The sequence below is a fragment of the Bubalus bubalis genome, chromosome X (genome assembly GCF_019923935.1).
Source record: "Bubalus bubalis isolate 160015118507 breed Murrah chromosome X, NDDB_SH_1, whole genome shotgun sequence".
Lineage (NCBI taxonomy): Eukaryota > Metazoa > Chordata > Mammalia > Artiodactyla > Bovidae > Bubalus > Bubalus bubalis.
Window position 1 is genome coordinate 87429788 of NC_059181.1, and position 23695 is coordinate 87453482.

The 23695-nt window shown below is 36.7% G+C and overlaps 1 protein-coding gene across 2 annotated transcripts in view; it reads left to right on the forward strand.

Annotated features, from left to right (window-relative positions):
- Positions 1 to 21756, forward strand: part of NUP62CL (nucleoporin 62 C-terminal like) — a 105697-nt gene extending 83941 nt beyond the window's left edge. For both annotated transcript variants that reach the window (XM_025276041.2, XM_025276042.2), the window contains one exon: positions 20611 to 21756. In XM_025276041.2, coding sequence (XP_025131826.1) covers positions 20611 to 20699 — 89 coding nt within the window. In that variant the 3' untranslated portion in view covers positions 20700 to 21756. The remainder of the gene's footprint in view (positions 1 to 20610) is intronic.
- The last annotated feature ends 1939 nt before the right edge of the window (positions 21757 to 23695 follow it).

A 23695-nucleotide genomic window follows, 5' to 3' on the forward strand; every position in this document is an offset into this window, starting at 1 on the left:
TAAATTAGAAATTTTAAAAATTGTAAAGAGAAATCTCTAACTGGCAGGGTTTTCTAAAAAAATATTTTAAAGCTGAAATCTATATTGAAACATTTCTGGGAAATATTTTTATGATTTGGTATCTTTAATGACAGTACAGAATTTTTTCCTGCTATGAAACATAACTGTTGTGCTATATATTTAACTTAAAAATCAGCTTATCTTTAAAAGTGATTTGAAAATCACACATTACACTTTATATATGTTAAAATATTATACTGTCCAGTCAACTTTTCAATATCCATGAGTAAGTAGAGAACTAGGCCCCTTTCTTCCTCTAAATTACATAGAACTTCACTGATGGAACCAAACCAGGAAGAGGTAAGTATAAGAGTTTTGAGTGAGAGAGTGGCTTCCCAGGTGGCTCAGTGGTAAAGAACCCACCTGCTCAGTGCAGAAGACACAGGTGACGCAAGTTCAATCCCTGGGTCAGGAAGATCCTTTGGATGAGGAAATGGCACCCACTCCAGTATTCTTGCCTGGAAAATCCCGTGGACAGAGGAGCCTGGCAGGCTACAGTCTATGAGACGCAAATAATCGGACACAACTGAGTGACTGAGCACACTGAACATATATGCTGCTGTTGTTGTTCAGTTGCAAAGTAGTGTCTGACTCTTTGCAACCACATGAACTGCAGCATGCCAGGCTTCCCTGTCCTTCACTATCTCCTGGAATTTGCTCTAACTCATGTCCATTGAGTCAGTGATGCCATCCAACCATTTTGTCCTCTGTCGTCCCCTTCTCCTCTTGCCCTCAATCTTTCCCAGCATCAGGGTCTTTTCCAATGAGTTGGCTCTTCTCATCAGGTGGCCAGAGTATTGGAGGTTCAGCTTTAGCATCAGTCGTTCAGTGAATATTCAGGGTTGATTTCCTTTAGGTTTGACTGGTTTGATTTCCTTGCCATCCAGGAGACTCTAAAAAGAGTCTTCTCCAGCACCATAGTTTGAAAGCTTCAATTCTTCAGCACTCAGCCTTCTTTATGGTTCAACTCTCACATCGTACAGGACTACTGGAAAAACCATAGATTTGACTAGACGGACCTTTGTCAGCAAAGGGATGTCTCTGTGTTTTAATACACTGTCTGGTTTTGTCATAACTTTTCTTCCAATTTTTTCAAATTTGATATTTATCTATTTTAGAAACATTTTCTATGCCTCTTTTCCTCATGATTAATATAGCTAACTGAAAATTAATGGTAACTGTAGTCAAATACTGGTTCCCTCTCTTGTCTTTCTCTTTGTGCAAACTTATGTCATTATTTCAAGATTGGCTTGATGGCAGTGCTGCAGTCACACATCTGTCTTCTCAATTGGCAGTCACTGAAACTGCAGCAACTCCAGCTCTGCTGGGACCACTTATGACAGGGTTGGCAATCAATCTGAGCCAACTTGTTATTCATTTTAAGTGTATGAAGCTACTTCTTTTAGAGCAGGGAGGTAGGGCTGAAGGTTAGGTGTTTTGTATTTCTTCATTTAACCAACCTTGTCTTGTCTGTTAATATTTATCAAACACCATAATAAAGAGACAGGCAGTGGAAAATCTTATGCTTGTCATTAGTTGAAAGTTCCTTGAGTATTTTGATGGCATTTGCTTCTTTCATGAAGTGTCCCAGAGCTTTATGATGATAATAAGTGACTAAAACGTATTTTACCCATAATCATTGTAGTCTCTCATGGATTACCCCATAATTATTTAATAGTTGCTCACAACATTTAGACTACTATTTATGACAGAAAGAGAAGAATCTTTAGAGTAACTAAAATGCCATGAGTTTTGTGATATTTCTCCAATATAGTTCTATTAGCACTGGTCTGTGAACACCTTAATTATTTATTTTTGACATAAAACATATTTGGTCATCTAGCATGATTCTACTAACTTGCATAAAATACCCTCAGGATCATTTTAGAGAAGCAGCTTTCTGTGATATGTCATAATCATACTTCACTTTTACCCAGTGTTAGCAGTTATTGTTTGAGAGATTATTTTAAATTGGATTTTTCAGGTCTGGGCATGTTTTTATCTTTTTTAAAAAACTGAGGTATATTTGACATGGAGCATTATATTAGTTTCAGATGTACCACATGATTCAATATTTGTACACATTACCAAATGATCACCACGACGTCTAGTTAACATCTGTCTCCTTACATAATTACCAAAACATTTTTTTCTTGAGATGAGAACTTTTAAGATCTACTCTCTTAGCGACTTTCAAATATGCAATACAGTATTAGTAACTATCCTGGAGAAGGAAATGGCAATGCATTCCAGTATTCTTGCCTGGAAAATCCCATGGACAGAGAAGCCTGGTGGGCTACAGACCATGGGCTCGCAGAGTTGGATGTGACTGAGCACTCATGCATACACACATTAACTATAGTTACCGTGCTGTATTTTTAAAGAAGCTTTGGCCCAGATAAGAAATGGTTAAAAAATTTTTTATTAATTACTTTTAGCCCTCTCATATCTGAAGCATATCTAATGCTGAGATACCAAAAGACACCTTTGAATTCCAATCAAAGTGTCTTTATCCTATTTCATCTTCTAGAGCAGAATCTGATTTACAGATTGAGCTGGTTTCTTTTACCTCTTTTTCTGAAATTCCTTGGGAAATCTTGGTGACACATTGGTTGATCGATGAGATCATCTCTTGTGTTCTGGAGTATAATGTTCCACTTCAGATACTTCAGAGGTGAAAGCTCTTGATCTGTCAGAGATGTGGCAACAACACAAAGACTCATTTTAAAGGTCTCTTTAAGCTCAACAGACAGCTACTTACTTGCCTCTTCCCATTGCCTATTAATTGAAAGGTATTTTATATCTTTCCCTTGTTTAATGAGCTACCCACTCATCTCTGTTCCCCATTACAGACAAAATAGATTTATTGTCACACGATTTCTCCTTGATTCTGAATAATTTCTTGTAGGTTAGATTAGAGTACTAAGATTAAAAATGATCAAGTCTTTAGCTCCTGTTAGCAAAGAATGCATGATGGTTAACATTCTCAGAGCTCCTCTTCCCAAACTTCTTTTCTATATGTAAATCCAGATTTGAAATGCACTCAATACATCTGCAAAATTAGATTTCCACTAATCCTCCTTGTGTACATTTTGTGCCCAAGTGAATTTCCTCAAGCTGGAGCGTTTCCCCAGATGAATTATATGTAACATCATTTAAATCACTCCCAAATAGCAGAATTTATATTGTTTGTGAGATATACAGATTTTTGTCCAAAGCAATTTTCTTCCTGTTAGTGACTAAAAACTATAAATATACTGGAGCCTTGCTATAATGCAGTTTAGGGGCCCACACTCTCTGGCTACCTCATCTATGAGGTACTTTATCTATATAGTACTTTATCTATAAGGTGGCCTGATAGTATTTCACCAATGAAATTTCCCCAGTTGGAGTTTAGATAGGACTGCCCTATTTTGAGCACTTCAGTATGTGAAGGAATAACAAATGTTATGTTGTGGTACCAGTTAGTACATTTTATTTAAAATTTTCATAGCATTTGACATACAGATGCATTGTAATAGAAAAAGCATTATTAGATGGGAGTCTGAAGATATGAGTCCTGTTACCAATTTTCATTACTTTTGGTTTTTGGGAAGCCACTGAGTGTTCCGGAGTTTTTAGTTATTCTCTTCATCCTAAGCTATTGTGGGAATCAAATAAGGTAATATGCTTAGGCATTTTGCTCAAGTGCTGTATAATGGAAAGTGTTCTTTTAGATGCAAGTCAAAACCACAGAGTAGTGATTCTCAATACAAAGCACCTACTATGTGTCAAGGTGTTCTCTTAAATCGGTGTAGGAAATATAAATATCAATGGCATGCATCTCTGCCTTGAAAGTTTCAAAGTGCAAGTGTGGGGTCAGTAAAGAAAGAGAAACCTATCTTCTGTTGGTTTCCTAGAAGAGCTAGAATTTGAAGTGAGACTTGAAGAGTAAGTAACATTTCAACAGGTCTGAGGACCACTTCAAATGTAATAATTCTACTATCTTTCTCCCACCCTGGCCTCCAAGAATTCACAATACCTTTACCATCTTTTGTTTTTATTCCTTTCCTTGAAACATATTTTTTATTAATTTTGAGTAAGCAGTAGTGCTATATACAAGCAGACTGTGTTATCATCTCATCACCTTAATGTATCAATGATAAGATCAAGATGAGAATTCTCATGGCAGAGTTGAGAGCTTTGTACGTCCCTATAAACACTCTTCTTTCCATCAGGCCATAGTTAGCACTAAGAATTCAAGTGTGTTTATTCTGAGTGTTACTTTAGTTTCAATAACCTGGAAATCTTCTTAAAAGTACCAATGACAAGTAGGAGGATAGTGTTCTCTCTCTCTCTTTTTCTCCCTCCTTCCCTCTCTCTTTCTTCCTCTCTCCCTCCACCTCTCTTCCTCTTCCTACCTCCTTCTTTTTGAATAAGAAATAAACCTTAATTAGGTTAAGCTCCTGAGATTTCAAGTTTGCTTTTAAACAGCAGCCTAGCCTAGTATATACTACAGTAACTAAAAACCTTTAAATGTGCCTTTGGCTTAGCAGTCGTACAGCAGTGAAGAAACCCATATTGGAAGCTGAAAAGATGGCCAACCATACTAAGCAGTGAGAATAAATTTGTTAAAGCAGTTTGTTGCCTCACAAAAATGTGGGGTCATATTATGTGCCTAATCAGCAGGCACTTCTAGAAGAAGTTGGGACTCAAAATCTTATTTGTGTGGCTTAGTCTTTTACACTAATGAAATTTTTACTGAGGTAATTGTGGATTCACATATAACATAAGAAATAATATAGGTAATAAAGAAAGAATGTAGAGTTCCTATTTCTTGTTACCTAGTTTTCCCCAGTGATAACATCTTACAAAACTGTAGTACTATATCACAACTGGGATATTAATATCAGTAAAATCTGTCTTGTTCAAATTTCCAGTTTTACTTGTGCGTGTGTGTGTTTAGTCATAAATAAGTTTATATCCACAACCATAGTCAAAAATGCAGAATAATTCTATCACCACAAGAATTCCTCATATTCCCCTTTTATTGCCACACCCACCTCTAATCCCCCTAATCGCTGCTCCCCAGTTCTTGGCAACCACTAATCTAGTCTCCCTTTCTAAAATTTTGCCATTTTATAATACTATATAAAATGAAATCATATAGCATGTAAAATTTCGGGGCTGGATTTTTATCATTCAGCTTAGTTCCCCAGGGATTCATCTAAATTGCTATGAATATTAATATCAATGATTTGATCCTTTTAGTTGCTCAGTACTTTTCCATGGTTTGGATGTACTACAATTTGCTTACACATTCACCTGTTATAGTACATCTTAGATGTTCTCAGTTTGGGGCTACTTATGAGTAAAGCTTCTATGAATGTTTATGTACAGAGTTTTATGTGAACATAAGTTTTTATTTCTCTGGGATAGATGCTCAAGAGTGCAGTTGCTAGGTCATGTGGTAGTTGAGTGTTTAATTTTATAACAAACTGTTACACTGTTTTCCAGAGAGACTGTACCATTTTTTACATGCCCACCAGTGATGTACAAGTGATCTAATTTGTCTGTGTCCTAAACTTTTGGTACTTTCACTATTTTTTTTTCATTTTAGCCATTCTGATAGATGTGTAGTGATATCATTGAAATTTTAATTTGCATTTTCCTAATGACTAATGATGTTGAACATCTTTTTCATGGGCTTATTTGTCATGAGCATATCCTTTTTGATGAAATGTCAGTTTTCATATTTTGTCCATTTTCTAATTGGATTTTTAAAAATTCATTGCAGTTGTTATTTGTAATGACATAGAACATATAGCAACCCAAATATCCATCCTAGGAGCATGCATAAATAAGTTGATGTCATATTTGTTCAGTGGGATATTGTACAAGTATTTAAAAATTCACATGAACAAACTTGACTTACATCAACGTAGGTTAATTTTAAAAACATAACGTGTGAAATGTGCGAGTTGAAGAATTATGTGTAGAATATATCTATTGTATCAAATATAAAAGTCTTCTGAATCACATTGTGTAATTTTTATGAAGATATATATATTCAGCAAAATGTAGTACCATTGCTGGCAATATTTAACCACAAATTCAAGTCTGTGATTATGGCAGGAAAGGTAAGAAGTATATGGTATGATTGTGGGAAGTTACACAAAGGGCATCGTTGCTAGCTGGAATCTCATTTTATTAAAAACAGGAAAAGAAATAAAGTTATCAGGGTAAGATAAAATAAACCTTTATGTGGGGTATAGCCATATTTATTATATCATTATATTTGTACTATGTGTCATTAAAATATTTTAAAATAAGAAAGCACTTTTTAAAAATAATAAATTAATACCAATATGTAACAATATATTTCAACTTTATATGTTTATTTATTTAGAACATTATGAAGCTTGATTAGATGATTAATTTGGTTACTGAGAATTATATCTTGTTGGTTACTATTTTTTAAAACTTTTTATCCTGTATTGGGGTATAGCTGATTAACAATGTTGTGATAGTTTCAGGTAAACAGCAAAGGGACTCAGCCATACATATACATGTATCCTGCTGCTGCTGCTGCTAAGTCGCTTCAGTCGTGTCTGACTCTGTGCGACCCCATAGACGGCAGCCCACCAGGCTCCCCCGTCCCTGGGATTCTCCAGGCAAGAACACTGGAGTGGGTTGCCATTTCCTTCTCCAATGCATGAGAGTGAAAAGTGAAAGGAAAGTCGCTCAGTTGTGTCCGACTCTTAGCAACCCCATGGACTGCAGCCTACCAGGCTCCTCCCTCCATGGGATTTTCCAGGCAAGAGTACTGGAGTGGGGTGCCATTGCCTTCTCTGATACATGTATCCATTCTCCCCCAAATCCCCTTCCCATCCAGGCTGCCATATAACATTGAGCAAAGTTCCATGTGCTATACAGTAGGTCCTTGTTGGTTATCCCTAACTGGATTTTTTTAACTGTTGTTTTGAGAGGTTATTGTGTATTCCAGCTACTACTAGTCGTTTGCTAGCTATGTGGTTTGCAGATATTTTCTCCTACTCTGTAGCTTGTCTATTCTTAACAGAGTTGTTCTAGGACAAAAATTTTACAATTAAGTCCAGTTTATCAGTTTTTCCTTTTATGAATCATGCTTTTGGTGTCAAGTCTAAGAGCTTTTTGTGTAGTCCTATATCCCACCCCCCCCATTTTCTGTTTTTTTTCCTACAAGTTTTATTGTTTATATTTTACATTTAAGGCTATGATCCTTTTTGAGTTAATTTTTGTATAAGATGAGAGGTTTAGATCAACTTCTTTTCCCTTTATGGAAAATTTTCCCTTATCAAATTGTTTCCTAGAATCACTGTTCCATAGATCTATGTCTTTCCCTCCACCAATGCCACACTCTCTTCATTAATGTAGCTATATACTAAGCCTTAATATCTTAGAGACTGATATCTCCCACTTTATTTTTCTCCATCAAGGTTGTTTTCGCTATTTTAATTTGTTTGCATTTCTATAAAAGTTTACTGGGCTGTGATTTGATAGGGATTACATTAAATTTATATCATTATGAGCTACCAGGGGCTTCCTTGGTGGCTCAGATGGTAAAGAACCGCCTGCAATGCAGGAGACCCGAGTTCTTTCCCTGGGTTGGGAAGATCCCCTGGAGGAGGGCATGACAACTCATTCCAGTATTCTTGCCTGGAGAATCTCCATGGACAGAGGAGCCTGGTGGGCTACAGTCCATGGGATCACAAAGAGTCGGGGACAACTGAGCAACTAAGCACACACACATTAAATCTATAGATCAGTTTGAGGGGAAATGGACATCTTTCCCATGTAGAGTCTTCTCATGCATGAACATAGTATGTCTAAATATTTATTTAGATCTTCTGTGATTTCTTTTATCAGCATTTTGTAATTTTCAGCACTCACATCATATATATGTTTTGGTTTTGTTAGACTTATACTTAAGTACTTGTTTCATTTTATTTGTAGTGATTATAAATGATATTGTGTTTTAAATTCTGGTTTCCACATGTTCATTTTTACTGCATAAAATCACAATTTTTAATGTTGATCTTGTATGCTTGCTGAATTCACTTCTTAGATCTAAGAGTTTGATTTGGGGAGTTTTGTTTTTTGTTTTTGATTCCTTGGGATTTCTACAGAGGTAGTTACATCATCTGCAAAAAGGGACGGTTTTATTTCTTTCTTCCAATTGGTATGCTATTTCTTTCTTTTTGTTACATTGCACTGGCTAGAGCTTCAGTACCATGTTGAATAAGAGTGATGAGAGCAAACATCTTTGCCTTGCCTCTGAGTTTAGTCTTTCACTAGAAGTATATGATTTTAGCTATAGGTTTTTTAAAATAGATGCTTTTTAAATCAAATTGAGTTAATTCCACTCTTTTCCTGACTTCTTTTTAATCACTAATTTTTATCATTCATGAATATTGGATTTTGTCAATGCTTTTTCTACACCAATTGATATAATCATATGATTTTTCTTCTTTAACTTATTGATATGGTGGATTACATTGACACATTCTTTAAAAATATTTATGTATTTATTTGGCTGTATCAGATCTCAGTTGCAGTACACAGGATCTCTGTTGGGCTCCAGAACATGCAGGTTCAGTAGTTTCCGTGTGTGGGCTTAGCTGCCTCTGCAACATGTAGGGTCTTAGTTCCCTGACCAGAGATCAAACTTGCATCCTTACATTGCAAGGCAGATTCTTAACCACTGAACGACTGGGGAAGTCCCTACATTGACATGGTTTTAAACATCAAATGAATCAGCCTTACATTTATGGAATAAATTCTACTTGGTCCTAGTTTTTAGTTCCTTTTATATATTATTGGATTTGGTTTGCTAGAATTTCTTGAGGATCTCTAAGTGTTTGAGAGATTTAAAAAATTTTATTTTACATTGGAATATATTTGATTTACAATGTTGTATTAGGTTCGGGTGTACAGCAAAGTGATTCAGTTATATATATCCATATATCCATTCTTCTTCAGATTATTTTCCCATATAGGTTACTACAGAGTACTGAGTAGAGTTCCCTGTGTTATACATAGGTCTTTGTTGATGATCTGTCTTTTATATAGTAGTGTGTATATCTTAATCCCAAACTCTTAATTTATCCCCCTCCATCTCTCTGGTGCGGAGAAGGCAATGGCACCCCACTCCAGTACTCTTGCTTGGAAAATCCCGTGGACGGAGGAGCCTGGTAGGCTGCAGTCCATGGGGTTGCTAAGAATCGGACACGACTGAGTGACTTCACTTTCACCTTTCACTTTCATGCATTGGAGAAGGAAATGGCAACCCACTCTGGTGTTCTTGCCTGGAGAATCCCAGGGATGGCAGAGCCTAACCTGCGGTGGTCTATGCGGTCGCACAGAGTCGGACACAACTGAAGTGACTTAGCAGTAGCAGTAGCATCTCTCTGGTGAGAGATTTTTAAATGTTCATGAGAGATGTTGAGGAGAAGGGAATGGCAACCCACTCCAGTACTCTTGCCTAGAAAATCCCATGGACGGAGGGGCCTGGTAGGCTGCAGTACATGGGGTTGCTAGGAGTCAAGACATGACTGAGCGACTTCACTTTCACTTTTCACTCTCATGCATTGGAGAAGGAAATGGCAACCCACTCCAGTGTTCTTGCCTGGAGAATCCCAGGGACGGGGGAGCCTGGTGGGCTGCCGTCTATGGGGTCGCACAGAGTCAGATACGACTGAAGTGGCTTAGCAGCAGCAGCAGCAGCAGAGAGATGTTGATCTGTAGTTTTCTCCTTTTTTATACTGTCATTTTTAGTTTTGTTATTAGGGTAATACTGGCTTCTATTTTTAGAAGCATTTATGAGCTCTTCTTGATTCTTCTTTAGGTATTTAGTATAATTCTCCAGTGAAACCACCTGGGCCTGGATATTTCTTTTGGGAAAGCTTTTTACATACAAAGTCAATTTCTTTAATGCTTCTAGGTCTATTCAGATTAGCTTGGTTGAATTTTCATAATCTGTGGTTATTATAATTTGTGGTACACTTCTACTAGGTCCTTTAATTTATAAGCATAAAGTTGTTCATAGGATTTTTATCCTTTTATTGGCTGCAGGGTCTGTAGTGATATACCCTGTTTTATTTCTATATTGGTGATTTGTGTTCTCTAATTTATTTTTTTCTATTTTGGTAAAGGTTTATCAATTTTACTGATTTTTTTTCTGAAGAATTAAGCCGCTTGTTTCATTGCTTTTACTCAGTAGTGTTCCTGGTTTCAATTTCATTGATAACTGATCTTATCTTCATTATTTCCTTCCTTTTGCTTGCTTTGGGTTCATTTTGCTCTTTTTCAGTTTTCTGGAATTAGGAAGTTAGATTTTTATTTGCAACCTCTCCTTGTTTCTAAAAGTATTCTCTTCTAAGGCTTTCCTGATAATCAGCATTTTTGAAACCTCAGTTGTCATCTCTAACCATCAGTTTCACTAATGTTTCTCTGACTATCTGTTCTAAAGCTTCATGTTAACAAATATCTGCACGTAAGATATCCCATGGCACCTCAAATTAAACTTATATAAAACTAAATTCATTATCTTCACTCTCTCCTGGGCCTCCCAGGTCTGTAACTCCTTCTACTTTTCTTTTTTTCAGTTGATTGCTGCTATTTATTCAGGACTTAAGGTAGGCTGAATAAATTTCATTCAGTTGAATCAGTTCAGTTGCTCAGTCATGTCCTACTCTTTACGACCCTATGGACTGCAGTGTGCCACGCTTCCCTGTCCATTGCCAACTCTCTGAGCTTGCTAAACTCATGTCCATTGAGTCAATGATGCCATCTAACCATCTCATCCTCTGTCATCCCCTTCTCCTCCCACCTTCAATCTTTCCCAGCATCAGGGTCTTTTCCAGTGAGTCGGTTCTTTGCATCATGTGGCCAAAGTATTGAAGTTTCAGCTTCAGCATCAGTCCTTCCAATGAATATTCAGGACTGATTTCCTTTAGGATGGACTGGTTAGATTTCCTTGTAGTCCAAGGCACTCTCAAGAGTCTTCTCCAACACCACAGTTAAAAGCATCTATTCTTTGGCGCTCAGCTGTCTTTATAGTCCAACTCTCACATCCATCCATGACTACTGGAAAAACCGTAGCTTCAACTAGATGGACCTTTGTTGGCAAAGTCATGTCTCTGCTTTTTAATATGCTGTCTAGGTTGGTCATAGCTTTTCTTCCAAGGGGCAAGTGTCTTTTAATTTCATGGCTGCAGTCACCATCTGCAGTGATTTTGGAGCCCAAGAAAATGAAGTCTCTCACTGTTTCCACTGTTTCCCCATCTATTTGCCATGAAGTGATGGAACCAGATGCCATGATCTTAGTTTTCTGAATGTTGAGTTTTAAGCCAACTTTTCCACTCTCCTCTTTCACTTTCATCAAGAGGCTCTTTAGTTCTTTTCTGCTTTCTGCCATCAGGGTGGTGTCATCTGCATATCTGAGGTTATGGATATTTCTCCCGGCCATCTTGATTCCAGTTTGTGCTTCCTCCAGCCCAGTATTTCTCATGATGTACTCTGTATATAAGTTAAATAAGCACGGTGACAATATACAGCTTTGGCGTACTCCTTTCCCAATTTGGAACCAGTCTGTTGTTCCATGTCTAGTTCTAACTGTTACTTCTTCACCTGCATACAGATTTCTCAGGAGGCAGGTCAGGTATTCCCATCTCTTTAAGAATTTTCCACAGTTTATTGTGATCCACACAGTCAAAGGCTTTGGCATAATCAATAAAGCAGAAGTAGATGTTTTTCTGGAACTATCTTGTTTTTTTGATGATCCAACAGATGTTGGCAATTTGATTTCTGGCTCCTCTGCCTTTTCTAAATCCTGCTTGAACATCTCGAAGTTCATGGTTCACATACTGTTGAAGCCTGGCTTGGAGAATTTTGAGCATTACTTTGCTAGCGTGTGAGATGAGTGCAATTGTGTGGTAGTTTGAACACTCTTTGGCATTGCCTTTCTTTGGGATTGGAATGAAAACTGACCTTTTCCAGTCCTATGGGCACTGCTGAGTTTTCCCAATTTGCTGGCATATTGAGTGCAGCACTTTCACAGCATCATTGTTTAGAATTTGAAATAGGTCAACTGAATTCCATCACCTCCACTAGCTTTGTTCATAGTGATGCTTTCTAACACTCACTTGACTTCACATTCCAGGATGTGTGGCTCTTGGTGAGTGATCACGCTATCATGGTTATCTGGGTCATGGCGATCTTTTTTGTATAGTTCTTCTGTGTATTCTTGCCACCTCTTCTTAATATCTTCTGCTTCTGTTAAGTCCATACCATTTCTCTCCTTTATTGTGCCCATCTTTGCATAAAATGTTCCCTTGGTATCTCTAATTCTCTTGAAGAGATCTCTAGTCTTTCCCATTCTATTTTTACTCTATATCTTTGCATTGATAACTGAGGAAGGCTTTCTTGTCTCTCCTTGCTATTCTTTGGAACTCTGCATTCAAATGGGTATATCTTTCCTTTTCTCCTTTGCCTTTAGTGTCTCTTCTTTTCTCAGCTATTTGTAAGGCCTTCTCAGACAACCATTTTGCCATTTTGCATTTCTTTTTCTTGGGGATGGTCTTGATCACTGCCTCCTGTATAATGTCATGAACTTCCATCCATAGTTCTTCAGGTACTCCGTCTATCAGATCTAACTCCTTGAATCTATCTATCACTTCCACTGTATAATCATGAGGGATATGATTTAGGTCATACCTGGATGATCTAGTGGTCTTACCCACTTTCTTCAATTTAAGTCTGAATTTGACAATAAGGAGTTCCTGATCTGAGCCACACTCAGCTCCCGGTCTTGTTTTTCCTGACTGTATAGAGCTTCTCCATGTTTGGCTGAAGAGAATATAATAATCTGATTTCCTTATTGACCATCTGGTGATGTCCATGTGTGGATTCATCTCTTTTGTTGTTGGAAGACAGTGTTTTTTATGACCAATGAATTCTCTTGGCAAAACTGTGTTTGCCTTTGCCCTGCTTCATTTTGTACTCCAAGCCCAAATTTTCTTGTTACTCCAGGTATCTCTTGACTTCCTACTTTTGCATTCCAGTCCCCTATAGTGAAAAGGACATCCTTTTTTGGTTTAGTTCTAGAAGGTCTTGTAGGCCTTCATAGAACCATTCAGCTTCAGCTTCTTCAATATTACTGGTTAGGGCATAGACTTGGATTGAGTATTGATATTCAGCAATGAGCAAGCCTATGTTTCTTGTGTCTCCTGCACTGGCAGGTGGATTCTTTACTGCTCATCCACCAGGGAAGCCCATTGATGATTATACTTTTTAAATAGCTCTTGAATCTTTTCTTTTAAGTAGATTTCTGTTACTGCCTTATTTAGGGTCTTCTTCATCTCCTACCTTAAAAGTAGAGCAGTTTTATTAGGTTTATGAAAAATATCAGCCCTTTGTCCACATCACATTTCCCATTCCCCAGAAACATATTCATTGTTTAAGCTGTTTTTAAAAAAAATTTCTATATCTGTTAAAACTGTATATATTACTTTGTAGTTTTTCCATTTTAGGCCTTCTTTTTACCACACCCATTTCTTTCTCTCTATCCATGTGTAATATATTATTAATAAAATATGAATGCAATATACAATTATATATATATATAATTATGCAATACATATAATATATGTGGGGCTTCCCTGGTGGCTCTAATGGTAAAGAATCTGCCTGCAATGCAGGATACCCCAGTTCGATTCCTGGGTTGGGAAGATGGCAACCCACTACAGTATTCTTGCCTGGAGAATTCCATGGACAGAGGATCCTGGTGGGCTGCAGTCCATGTGGTCACAAAGAGTCAGACACGACTGAGCGACTAGCACCACCTTTCATTATATGTATACCACCATAGGTATATGGCATTTATATATTTTATATATATACACACACACACACACACACACACACACACACACATATATATATATATACCCTCCCGCCCCCCCATCCCACCTTTCTGCTACTGCTACTATTGCTAAGTCACTTCAGTCATGTCCCACCTTTCTAGATGATCACAAAGTACCAGGCTGGGCTCCCTGTGTTATACAGCAGCTTCCCACTAGTTACCTGTTTTACACATGATAGTATACACATGTAAATGCTAGTTTCTCAATTGATCTTACCTTCTCCTCCTTCCCCAACTGTGTCCACATGTCTGTTCTCTATGTCTCCATCTCTATTCCTGCCCTGCAAATAGGTTCATCAGTAGTATTTTTCTAGATTACATATGTATACATTAATATATGGTATTTGTTTTTCTAACTTACTTCGCTCTGTATAACAGGGTCTAAGTTCATCCACCTCACTACAACTGACTCACATTCATTCCTTTTTATGACTGAGTAATATTCCATTGTATATATGTACCATATCTTCTTTATCCATTCATCTGTCAATGAACATCTGGGTTGCTTCCGTGTCCTAACTGTTGTAAATAGTTCAGCACCACTTTAAATTACCTTTTCCTGCTAATTCCAAATCCTTTCTAGGGTTCAGATGTTACAGTTTTCAAAATTTTGTTCTTGTCTACTTTATTACATCTTTGTCCTTGTGGTTTTGTGCTTTATGTTTTTCTTCTTTTTTTTTTAATCTCCTTACTGCCATTTCACAAGTGTTTTGGAATGCAGCAGCAATAAATGCATATGTTTATGTCTTTAATTAGTCTTTTATTGGTCTCATTTTCCCAGTGTTACCCCAATCCGATTCACTTTTACACAACTGCCAGATTGATTTTGATATAATGATACTCTCTGCTAATCATGTCTTCAGTACTTCCCATTGCTCTGTATTTTTTATTTGCATAATATACAGAGTGCCATGTATAATCTAGCCCCTACCTATTTTTCAGCCTCATCTTTTGTTTGCAGCATTACTTTTTCAAATTGAAGTATAGTTTATTTACAATATTGTGTTAGTTTCAGGAATACAGCATATGATTCAGCTATCTTGCAGGTTATGTTCCATTATAGGTTATTACAAAATATTGAGTATGGTTTCCTGTGCTATGCAGTAAATCCTCGCTGCTTAACTGTTTTATGTATAGTGGATTGTGTCTGTTAATCTCATACCCATAATTTGTCCCTCCTTTCCTTTCCACTTTGGTAACCATAAGTTTGTTTTCTATGTTTGTGAGTAATATTTATGGTTTTACAAACACTCAGTTTTCGTTGATCCATATTTTTAGATATTTAGTTGATTCTCCCAGCATACCCCACCCCATCATTGTCTGCCTGGTAATTGCTCCCATGTCAGATCATCTCTTCTATGAAGCCTTCCTTGACTTCTGTTTTTAATAGCTTGTTCTATATACAATAATGTCAGCATTTATCATACACTGTTGTAGTTATTTATTCACATATTTACCTTCATTACTGGGATTTGAGCTTCTTGATGATAGAGGTTATATTTAGTTATTTCTCTATCTTCAGAACTTAGCATTGTCTGAGATGAACTTGAGCTTCCCTGGTAGCTCAGACAGTAAAGTGTCTGCCTGCAGTGCAGGAGACCTGGGTTCAATCCTTGGGTCAGGAAGATCCCCTGAAGAAGGAAATGGCAAGCCATCCCAGTACTCTTGCCTGGAAAATTCCATGGATGGAGGAGCCTGGTATGCTACAGTCCATGGGATTGCAAAGAGTCAGACATGACTGAGTAACTTCATTGGTTCACTGGAGATGAACTTGGGGGCCAGTATATATGTTTTTAATTTATTTGTCCCCTGGTATTTACACTGCACACTGTACTCAGTCTTTGATGGTAAAACAGATACAGAGATAACAGACATGTGTACATGAATATTATTCCATATTATTAAATAGTCTACATTTTAATAGTTGTTAAATTTTACATTATAAGGATACACTATTATTTAACTAGTACCTGTTGTTACATATTAGTTAATGTTTCTAGCTTTTTGCTTTTTTAAATTGTGCTTCAGTGAGCCCCAATGTAGGTAAATTTTAGGATATATCCATGGTTATTGGACGTAGATAAAGTTCTTAGAAGTTAAAATGCTGAATTAGGAGTAATATTTGTTTTAAAGGCTTTTGACTTATGGTTCTTTCCAAGTAAGTTGCCCTAATTATATTTTCACCACCAATTCATTGTTGTTGTTCAGTCACTAAGTCGTGTCCTACTCTTTGTGACCCCATGAACTGCAGCATGCCAGACTTCCCTGTCCTTCACTATCTCCCAGAATTTGCTCAAACTCATATCCATTGAATCAATGATACTATTCAACTGTCTCATCCTCTGTCGTCTGCTTCTCCTCCTGCCTTCAAACTCTCCCAGCATCAGGGTCTTTTCCAGTGAGTAGGTTCTTCACGTCAGGTGGCCAAAGTACTGGAGCTTCAGCTTCAGCATTAGTCCTTCCAATAAATATTCAGGGTTGAATTCCTTTAGGATTGACTGGTTTTATTGCCTTGCTGTCCAAGGGACTCTCTCAATAGTCTTCTCCAGCATTATAATTCAAAAGCATCAATTCTTTGGTGCTCAGCCTTCTTTATGTTTTCCAACTCTCACATCCATACAATTCATTAGGTACCCATTTTTCTGCACCTGAAAGCATCATCACTACCACCATCATCATTGTTATCATTCCTTGCTCAAAGTTATAGATGAAAATAATATTTCCCTTGTTTAATTTACATTCCTGTCATTATTAATGAGGTTGAGTCTTTTAAAAATGTTTATAAACAATTTCCTAGGAAACTTCATTTCCTAAGTTGCCTATTTGTGTCTTTTGATCATTTTTTGTCAGATTATTTTTTCCTTTAATACCCCAATTGTTTTTCTAAAAGGAGAATAAGAGGTATACTATAGTAATGTTTATGAGAATACTTTGCTTCTGTTGATAGTGAATTTAATAGCATCTATGACACACCCTTATGGCAGAAAGTGAAGAGGAACTAAAAAGCCTCTTGATGAAAGTGAAAGAGGAGAGTGAAAAATTTGTCTTAAAGCTCAACATTCAGAAATGAAGATCATGGCATCTGGTCCCATCACTTCATGGGAAATAGATGGGGAAACAGTGGAAACAATGTCAGACTTTGTTTTTTTGGGCTCCAAAATCACTTCAGATCATGATTGCAGCCGTGAAATTAAATGACGCTTACTCCTTGGAAGAAAAGTTATGACCAACCTAGATAGCATATTGAAAAGCAGAGACATTACTTTGCCAACGATGGTCCGTCTAGTCAAGGCTATGGTTTTTCCAGTGGTCATGTATGGATGTGAGAGTTGGACTGTGAAGAAAGCTGAGCGCCGAAGAATTGATGCTTTTGAACTGTGGTGTTGGAGAATACTCTTGAGAGTCCCTTGTACTGCAAGGAGATCCAACCAGTCCATTCTGAAGGAGATCAGCCCTGGGTGTTCTTTGGAAGGAATGATGGTAAAGCTGAAACTCCAGTACTTTGGCCACCTCATGCGAAGAGTTGACTCATTGGAAAAGTCTCTGATGCTGGGAGGGATTGGGGGCAGGAGGAGAAGGGGACGACAGAGGATGAGATGGCTGGATGGCATCACCGACTGGATGGATGTGAGTTTGAGTGAACTCTGGGAGTTGGTGATGGACAGGGAGGCCTGGCGTGCTGCGATTCATGGAGTCGCAAAGAGTCAGACACAAAGAGTCAGTTCAGTAAGAGCGACTGAACTGAACTGAACTAATATTTATATGTATAACTTAAAAGTAATTACAGTAGAAGGCTATGCTTGTGTTTAATGACCAAATTGCTAATTTTCATAAATTTCTATGAAAATCTTGCAATCTTTATCTGATATATTTGCAAGTAGACTAAGTAAGGTAAAGAAAACGTCTGTCCCTAAACAGAATGGAGCTAGCTGGAAGCAGTTTTACCAGAACCTTTTTGGGGGAAGTCATTTTTAAGAAATATTTTAAACACACAAATATGCTGTCTTAAACAATAGCTGTTTAAAGATATAGGCCTGTGCAAACATCACACCATCCACTTTTAGAACATTTCTATTACCTCTAAAAGTTCTCTCTAGCTTGTTTGTTGTTAATCCCCATTCCTACTCTGAACCCTAGGCAGCTACTTATTTACTTTCTGTCTATTGATTTGCCTTTTCTGGAGAGTTTAATTAAATGGAATCATATTATATGTGGCCTTTTCTGTCTGACCTAATGTTTTCCAGGTTCATCTGTGTTGTAACATATCTCTGTTTTGTATTCCTCTTCATTGCTGTGTAGTATTCCAGTGTATGGACATATCATATCTTGTTTATCCATTCATCAGTTGTTTGACGTTTGTGTTTTGTCTTCCAAATATAATTTTAGCTCTTTAGGTTTAACCAGTAGTCCACCTTGTTCATAGTTAGAGGAAACTTCATTTCCATGTAGACATTCAGTTGTCCTTGTATTATCTGTTGAAGACTATGCTTCCCCCATTGAATTATCTTGGCACCTTTGTTAAAAATGAATTGACCATAAATGTAAGATTTTTTCTGGACATTTTTTCTGTTCCATTGATCTCTGTGGCTATCCTATGATAATACCATACTGTCTTGATTACCGTTGCTTTGTAATAAGTTTTAAAACTGGGTGATATAATTCCTGTAATTTATTATTCTATTTCAGATTATTTTAGCTGTTTTGGGTCCTTTGTCTTTCCATGTAAATTTTGAAGCTTGTTTATTTCTACAAAAAATAGCCCGCTGGAATTTTCATAGGCATTGCATTGAATTTGTAGATCAATTAGTGGAGAATTGACATCTTAAAACTATTGAGTCTTTCAGTCCATGAATATGGAATATCTTTTCATTTTTTTTAGATCTTCTTAGTTTCTCTTAGCAGTGATTTATAGTTTTTGTTGTACAAGTCTTATAGTTCATTTGCTGTTTATTCCTAAATTTATCTTTAGTTTATTTATTCCTGAGTGTTTTAATTCTTTTTTATGCTATTGTGAATGGAGTTGTTTTATTAATTTCAATTTCATATTGTTCAGTACAGTTCCTTTGTAAATAATGGCAAATGTGTATGGTGTATTTCCCATCAAATTTCAACTATTACTAGCATTTTACTTCTAGAATATCATATAATTTAATAGGCCTGCAGCAGTAAAAGAATCTGCCTGCAATGCAGGAGGCACAGGAAACTCAGGTTTGATCCCCGGGTTGAAAAGATCCCCTGGAGGAAGAAGCAGCTACCCACTCCAGTGTTCTTGCCTAGGAAATCCCATGGGCAGAAGCGCCTGGTGGGCTACAGTCTATAGAATCACAAAGAGTTGGACACCACTGTAGTGGCTTAACATGCACACATGCAGGGACTAATCACTGATGCATATCATGGGACCATTACTCTGGGCAGTTAAGTGCCTAGGTGCAGTTTTTGCCCTTAAAGAATGACACTTCTGAAAAATATGAAGTATGTTAATACAGAAATAGTCTTGAGAATTCAATTTGAAAACATGACAAAATATTTATGGTAAGGCTTTCTTAATAATGCTGACTTGTGTTTCTCAACATTTCATTGATTTTTAAAAATGTTTATAAATTTACTCTTTTGCATTTAATATATATCAATCAGCAAATTAAGTAGATTGTGCTTATGTTGACACTTCTGGCCTCAAGTTAATGATTTGTTGTAGTGCTCATTTGTGCTTTTATCACATTGAAAAATGTTATTTAGGGGGAAAAATTGCACCCTGCAGTTTGTTATTTCAACAGAAAGGAGATGTTTTTTGCCAGACTGTTTTCCTACCCTTTCAGTAGACAACCATCATTTAAATCACTTGTTCTTAAAAGATGTGATCTTATAGTGCCTGTATGTCATAAGATAAAAATAAGGTATTATACTTCAAAAACTCTGTAACATCTGTTCTTTTCCAATTGGCTGAAGAAAAAGTATAGTGCTCTACATTTTTTAGTTTTTCTCTTGTAAAATTTTTCTTAAATTTTTGGGCCCAGTTATTGCTTATCAGCCAGTGAGCATTAATGAACACTAAAACAAATGACCACATTTATTTATGCACATTAATAGAAAAATTCAGATTATCACACTTACTTCAACAGCTTATTTTTACTACAGAAAATTAACTGTTTTATATTGTAAAACTAATGGTATTTTGTGTTGCTCTGCTCTGAGCAAATTTAAGGACCACCAAGTTAAATTAATCATTAGAATGAAATAGAAATATGAAGCTACTCAGTGTACTAATTTGCTTATAGGCAACAAAGATCTACACATTCAATTTCATGGCCATCCTGTATGGCACTTTTAGGCTGTAATGAGTAAAAAGCAGTTAACACTTCTCTTCAGCAAAACATAAATATCAGGATAGACCATAATTTCCATGAAAGCTAGGGAGAAAAAATCAAGAACACTCTTGTCCAGTAGTTTCCTACCAGATAGACACATGTTTTTCTCGTCTTTTAATACTTAACACTATTAAAATTGACATGTAAAGTTTTATCAATCATATGTTGAAGGGAGAATTAAGTTATTATGTTCCTGGGATATTTCTACCCGTGAGTAATGTTGTGTGCCTTTTCCCCTTATAGACATGCTGCAGAGGAAGGTAGAAGAGGTAACACAAATTCTAGAGGATCATCGTTGGGAAGAATACAACGTCAAGATGGCTTTTGATTAAATGACCCTATTTTGAGCATGTTGTTTTGGATTATACATTACCTTCAAATTTTGATGGTGTTCATTAGAATAGTATTTACAGCTACTATTCCCTCTTTGGTACAATAAAGTATGCATGTATTTTTTCCACTTAAATATTGTGCTGTTTGAAAATGATACTGTAGTTTGGCTTTTAGTATTAGCAAATCAAAACTTTATCAGCTCTTCTGTCTAGGCAGCAACCTCTTTGATGTTGACCCTGTGTGTCTAATTCATGGCTTACTCTCCCAGATTCCATATCTTACTGCCAGTACACATTGTCCTTTTCACTCCAGCCAGATCATAGAGAAATGTTTGCCAAAAAATAGATGCCAGCCAGTCTTTACTGGGTGCTTGTTAACATTCAGCATATAGTGTTAGCTACTGTGAAGTCTCTTTCCTCAAAGGCACTTACTGTCTCCTTTGAGATACAATTAATACAATTAATTTTCTATATGAAAATAGTATAGACAATACAAGAAAGTGTGTTATGAATTACAGAAAGTATGCTATAGAAATTCAGAGAAGTAGAACTTCCCTAGTGATCCAATGGCTCAGTCTCTGTACTCCCAATGCAAGGGGCCCTGGTTCGGTCCCTGGTCAGGGCACTAGATCCCACATGCTACAGCTAAGTTCACATGCCACAACTAAAGAGTTCATGTGCCACAATTGAAAGTCCTTGCATGCGACAACTAAAGATTCTGCCTGCCTTAACTAAGACCCAGCTCAGCCAAATAAATAAATAAATAAAAATATTAAAAGAATTTCAGAGAAGGGAGGAAGAGTTAGAGTAGATTTAGGGCTTGAATTAGGCTATTTTTAAAGGGTATGGTTCAGGCAGTTTATTTTTAATGTGCAAATAATCTGGCATTTTACTTGATTTTAGCATGTGATTAATACTTGTGGGGTTTATGTATTTATTTGTTTTTCAAGAAAAAGCCTTGTTCTTAACTTCTGATTTCTTATGTTTCGTGTTTTACCTAAATCATAAATAAAGGCGATGCTCTGAAAAATAAACTACTTAAAAAGTTTTTGAGTGACTAGTGCTAGTCGCTTGTCATTACTGTGCTGAATTTCTGTTGTACTGACTGAACATGACCATCCTGAGGGAGACATATTATGGAAGGAAAATATTTTTGAAATGAGTATTAGCGATTTACTTCACCTTATGAGTAAACCAAATATCAATACTTACATGGCCTCTTTTTTTCCCTACCCACACTTCTCAAAGTAGCAGCTTCTAATCAGATAAGTTTTTATTACCTCTCAAAGTTATAGAATATGAAAATTCAGAGGCCATTTAATTTTATGGATGATTTCTGTAGGTATACAGCTTTTGAGTATAATCTTGAGTAATCTTTAATGTTTGAGTACAATATTATTACTACTGTACCCCAGATAAAGAGATTTTCTGTATTTTTTTGGCAATTCAACTCTTGTAGTCTGTGAATACATTGTTTCACATTCAGGAAAGAGAACATAATATATAGAAGAAAACACTGGGTTTATTCTTGTCCCTGCTTGATTAACTGGACAGATACTTTCATTTGGAGAATTATCTTTTGTCTACAACATAATAGAGTTGGACCATATGAAAGTTTTCTCAACTGAAATAAACTAGTTTCCACTTCTCTCAAGTTTTATGGTTCCTTTATATCTTTTCACTACCAGTACATGCTTACTATAAAACTTCCTCAGTAAAATAAGGAGGGGGCTATAGTTTTCCTGTTGACTTTGCATTGAGAGGTCTAATATTTTTTTTCTAGGACATAAAAGAGGCAAGTGAATGGCAAGTGACTTCTAAATCAGTGCAGTTACACTGTAAGTTTACTGGTGGATCTCTGTACTGTTTGGAGCCTTGGACTAATTTGTCTTTAAGGCTACTTCTGACTGTGGTTCTAACGTGTATCTAAAAGATGTGGCTTCCCTGATAGCTCCGTTGGTAAAGAATCTGCCTGCAGTGCAGGAGACCCCGGTTCGATTCCTGGGTCGGGAAGATCCCTTGGAGAAGGGATAGGCTACCTACTCCAGTATTCTTGGGCTTCCCTGTGGCTCAGCTGGTAAAGAATCCAATCCTGCAATGCGGGAGACCTGGATTCGATCCCTGGGTTGGAAAGCTCCCCTGGAGAAGGGAAAGGCTACCCTACCCACTCCAGTATTGTGGCCTAGAGAATTCTGTGGACTGTATAATCCATGGGGTCGCAAAGAGTCGGACATGACTGAGTGACTTATACTTTCACTTTTTCACTGACTGTGGTTCTAACGTGTCTACAAGATGTGACATTGTTGAGCAGACATGAATTACAAGATCAGAAATAACCTATTCATGCCAGTAATTTTAAGTCCACATTTTTGCTAGGTACTGGATTCTTGAGACCCCTCCACCCCCCAACCATTGTTAAAGACCAGCTGTATTAGCTGAAGGAGAATTCTTAAATTTGTCATGCTGACACTTTCCCAGTGCTTATCTACTTTTTTTTTTTGTCCTTTGAATAAGATGCTATATTTGTTCTCTCTATAATGGCATTTATGCTATCTAATTTGGAGAATTTGAAAGACATGCACAATTGTTTACTCTTAATATTAGATGAGTGATGTTCTCCCTCTTCAAGAGAAGATTTTTGGTTTTAGCATCTTCTTTCATATCTGGAAATTATAATTGCTTCATAATATATTCATCAAAAGTGTGTTGTGAACAAAGCACCTAAAAAGGACAAAGCCTGAAAATATGTCTATGTTAAGGAGGAACTTCTGGCTTAATTAAACTAACCTTGTTAAATTGTCAGAAAGACAAATGAGGCATATTTTTCAGCTTGTCATAAATTATTCTGGGATGAATTTGTGAAATTACCTCATGATAAGATCTCTGTGCCCATGAATAACATCTGGAAATCTCAAAGCTTTTTATATACTGTCCGATATCCTTATGAACTAGGGAGAGGATGCTGTGGGAAATGGAATAGCTATTATTCCACAGTT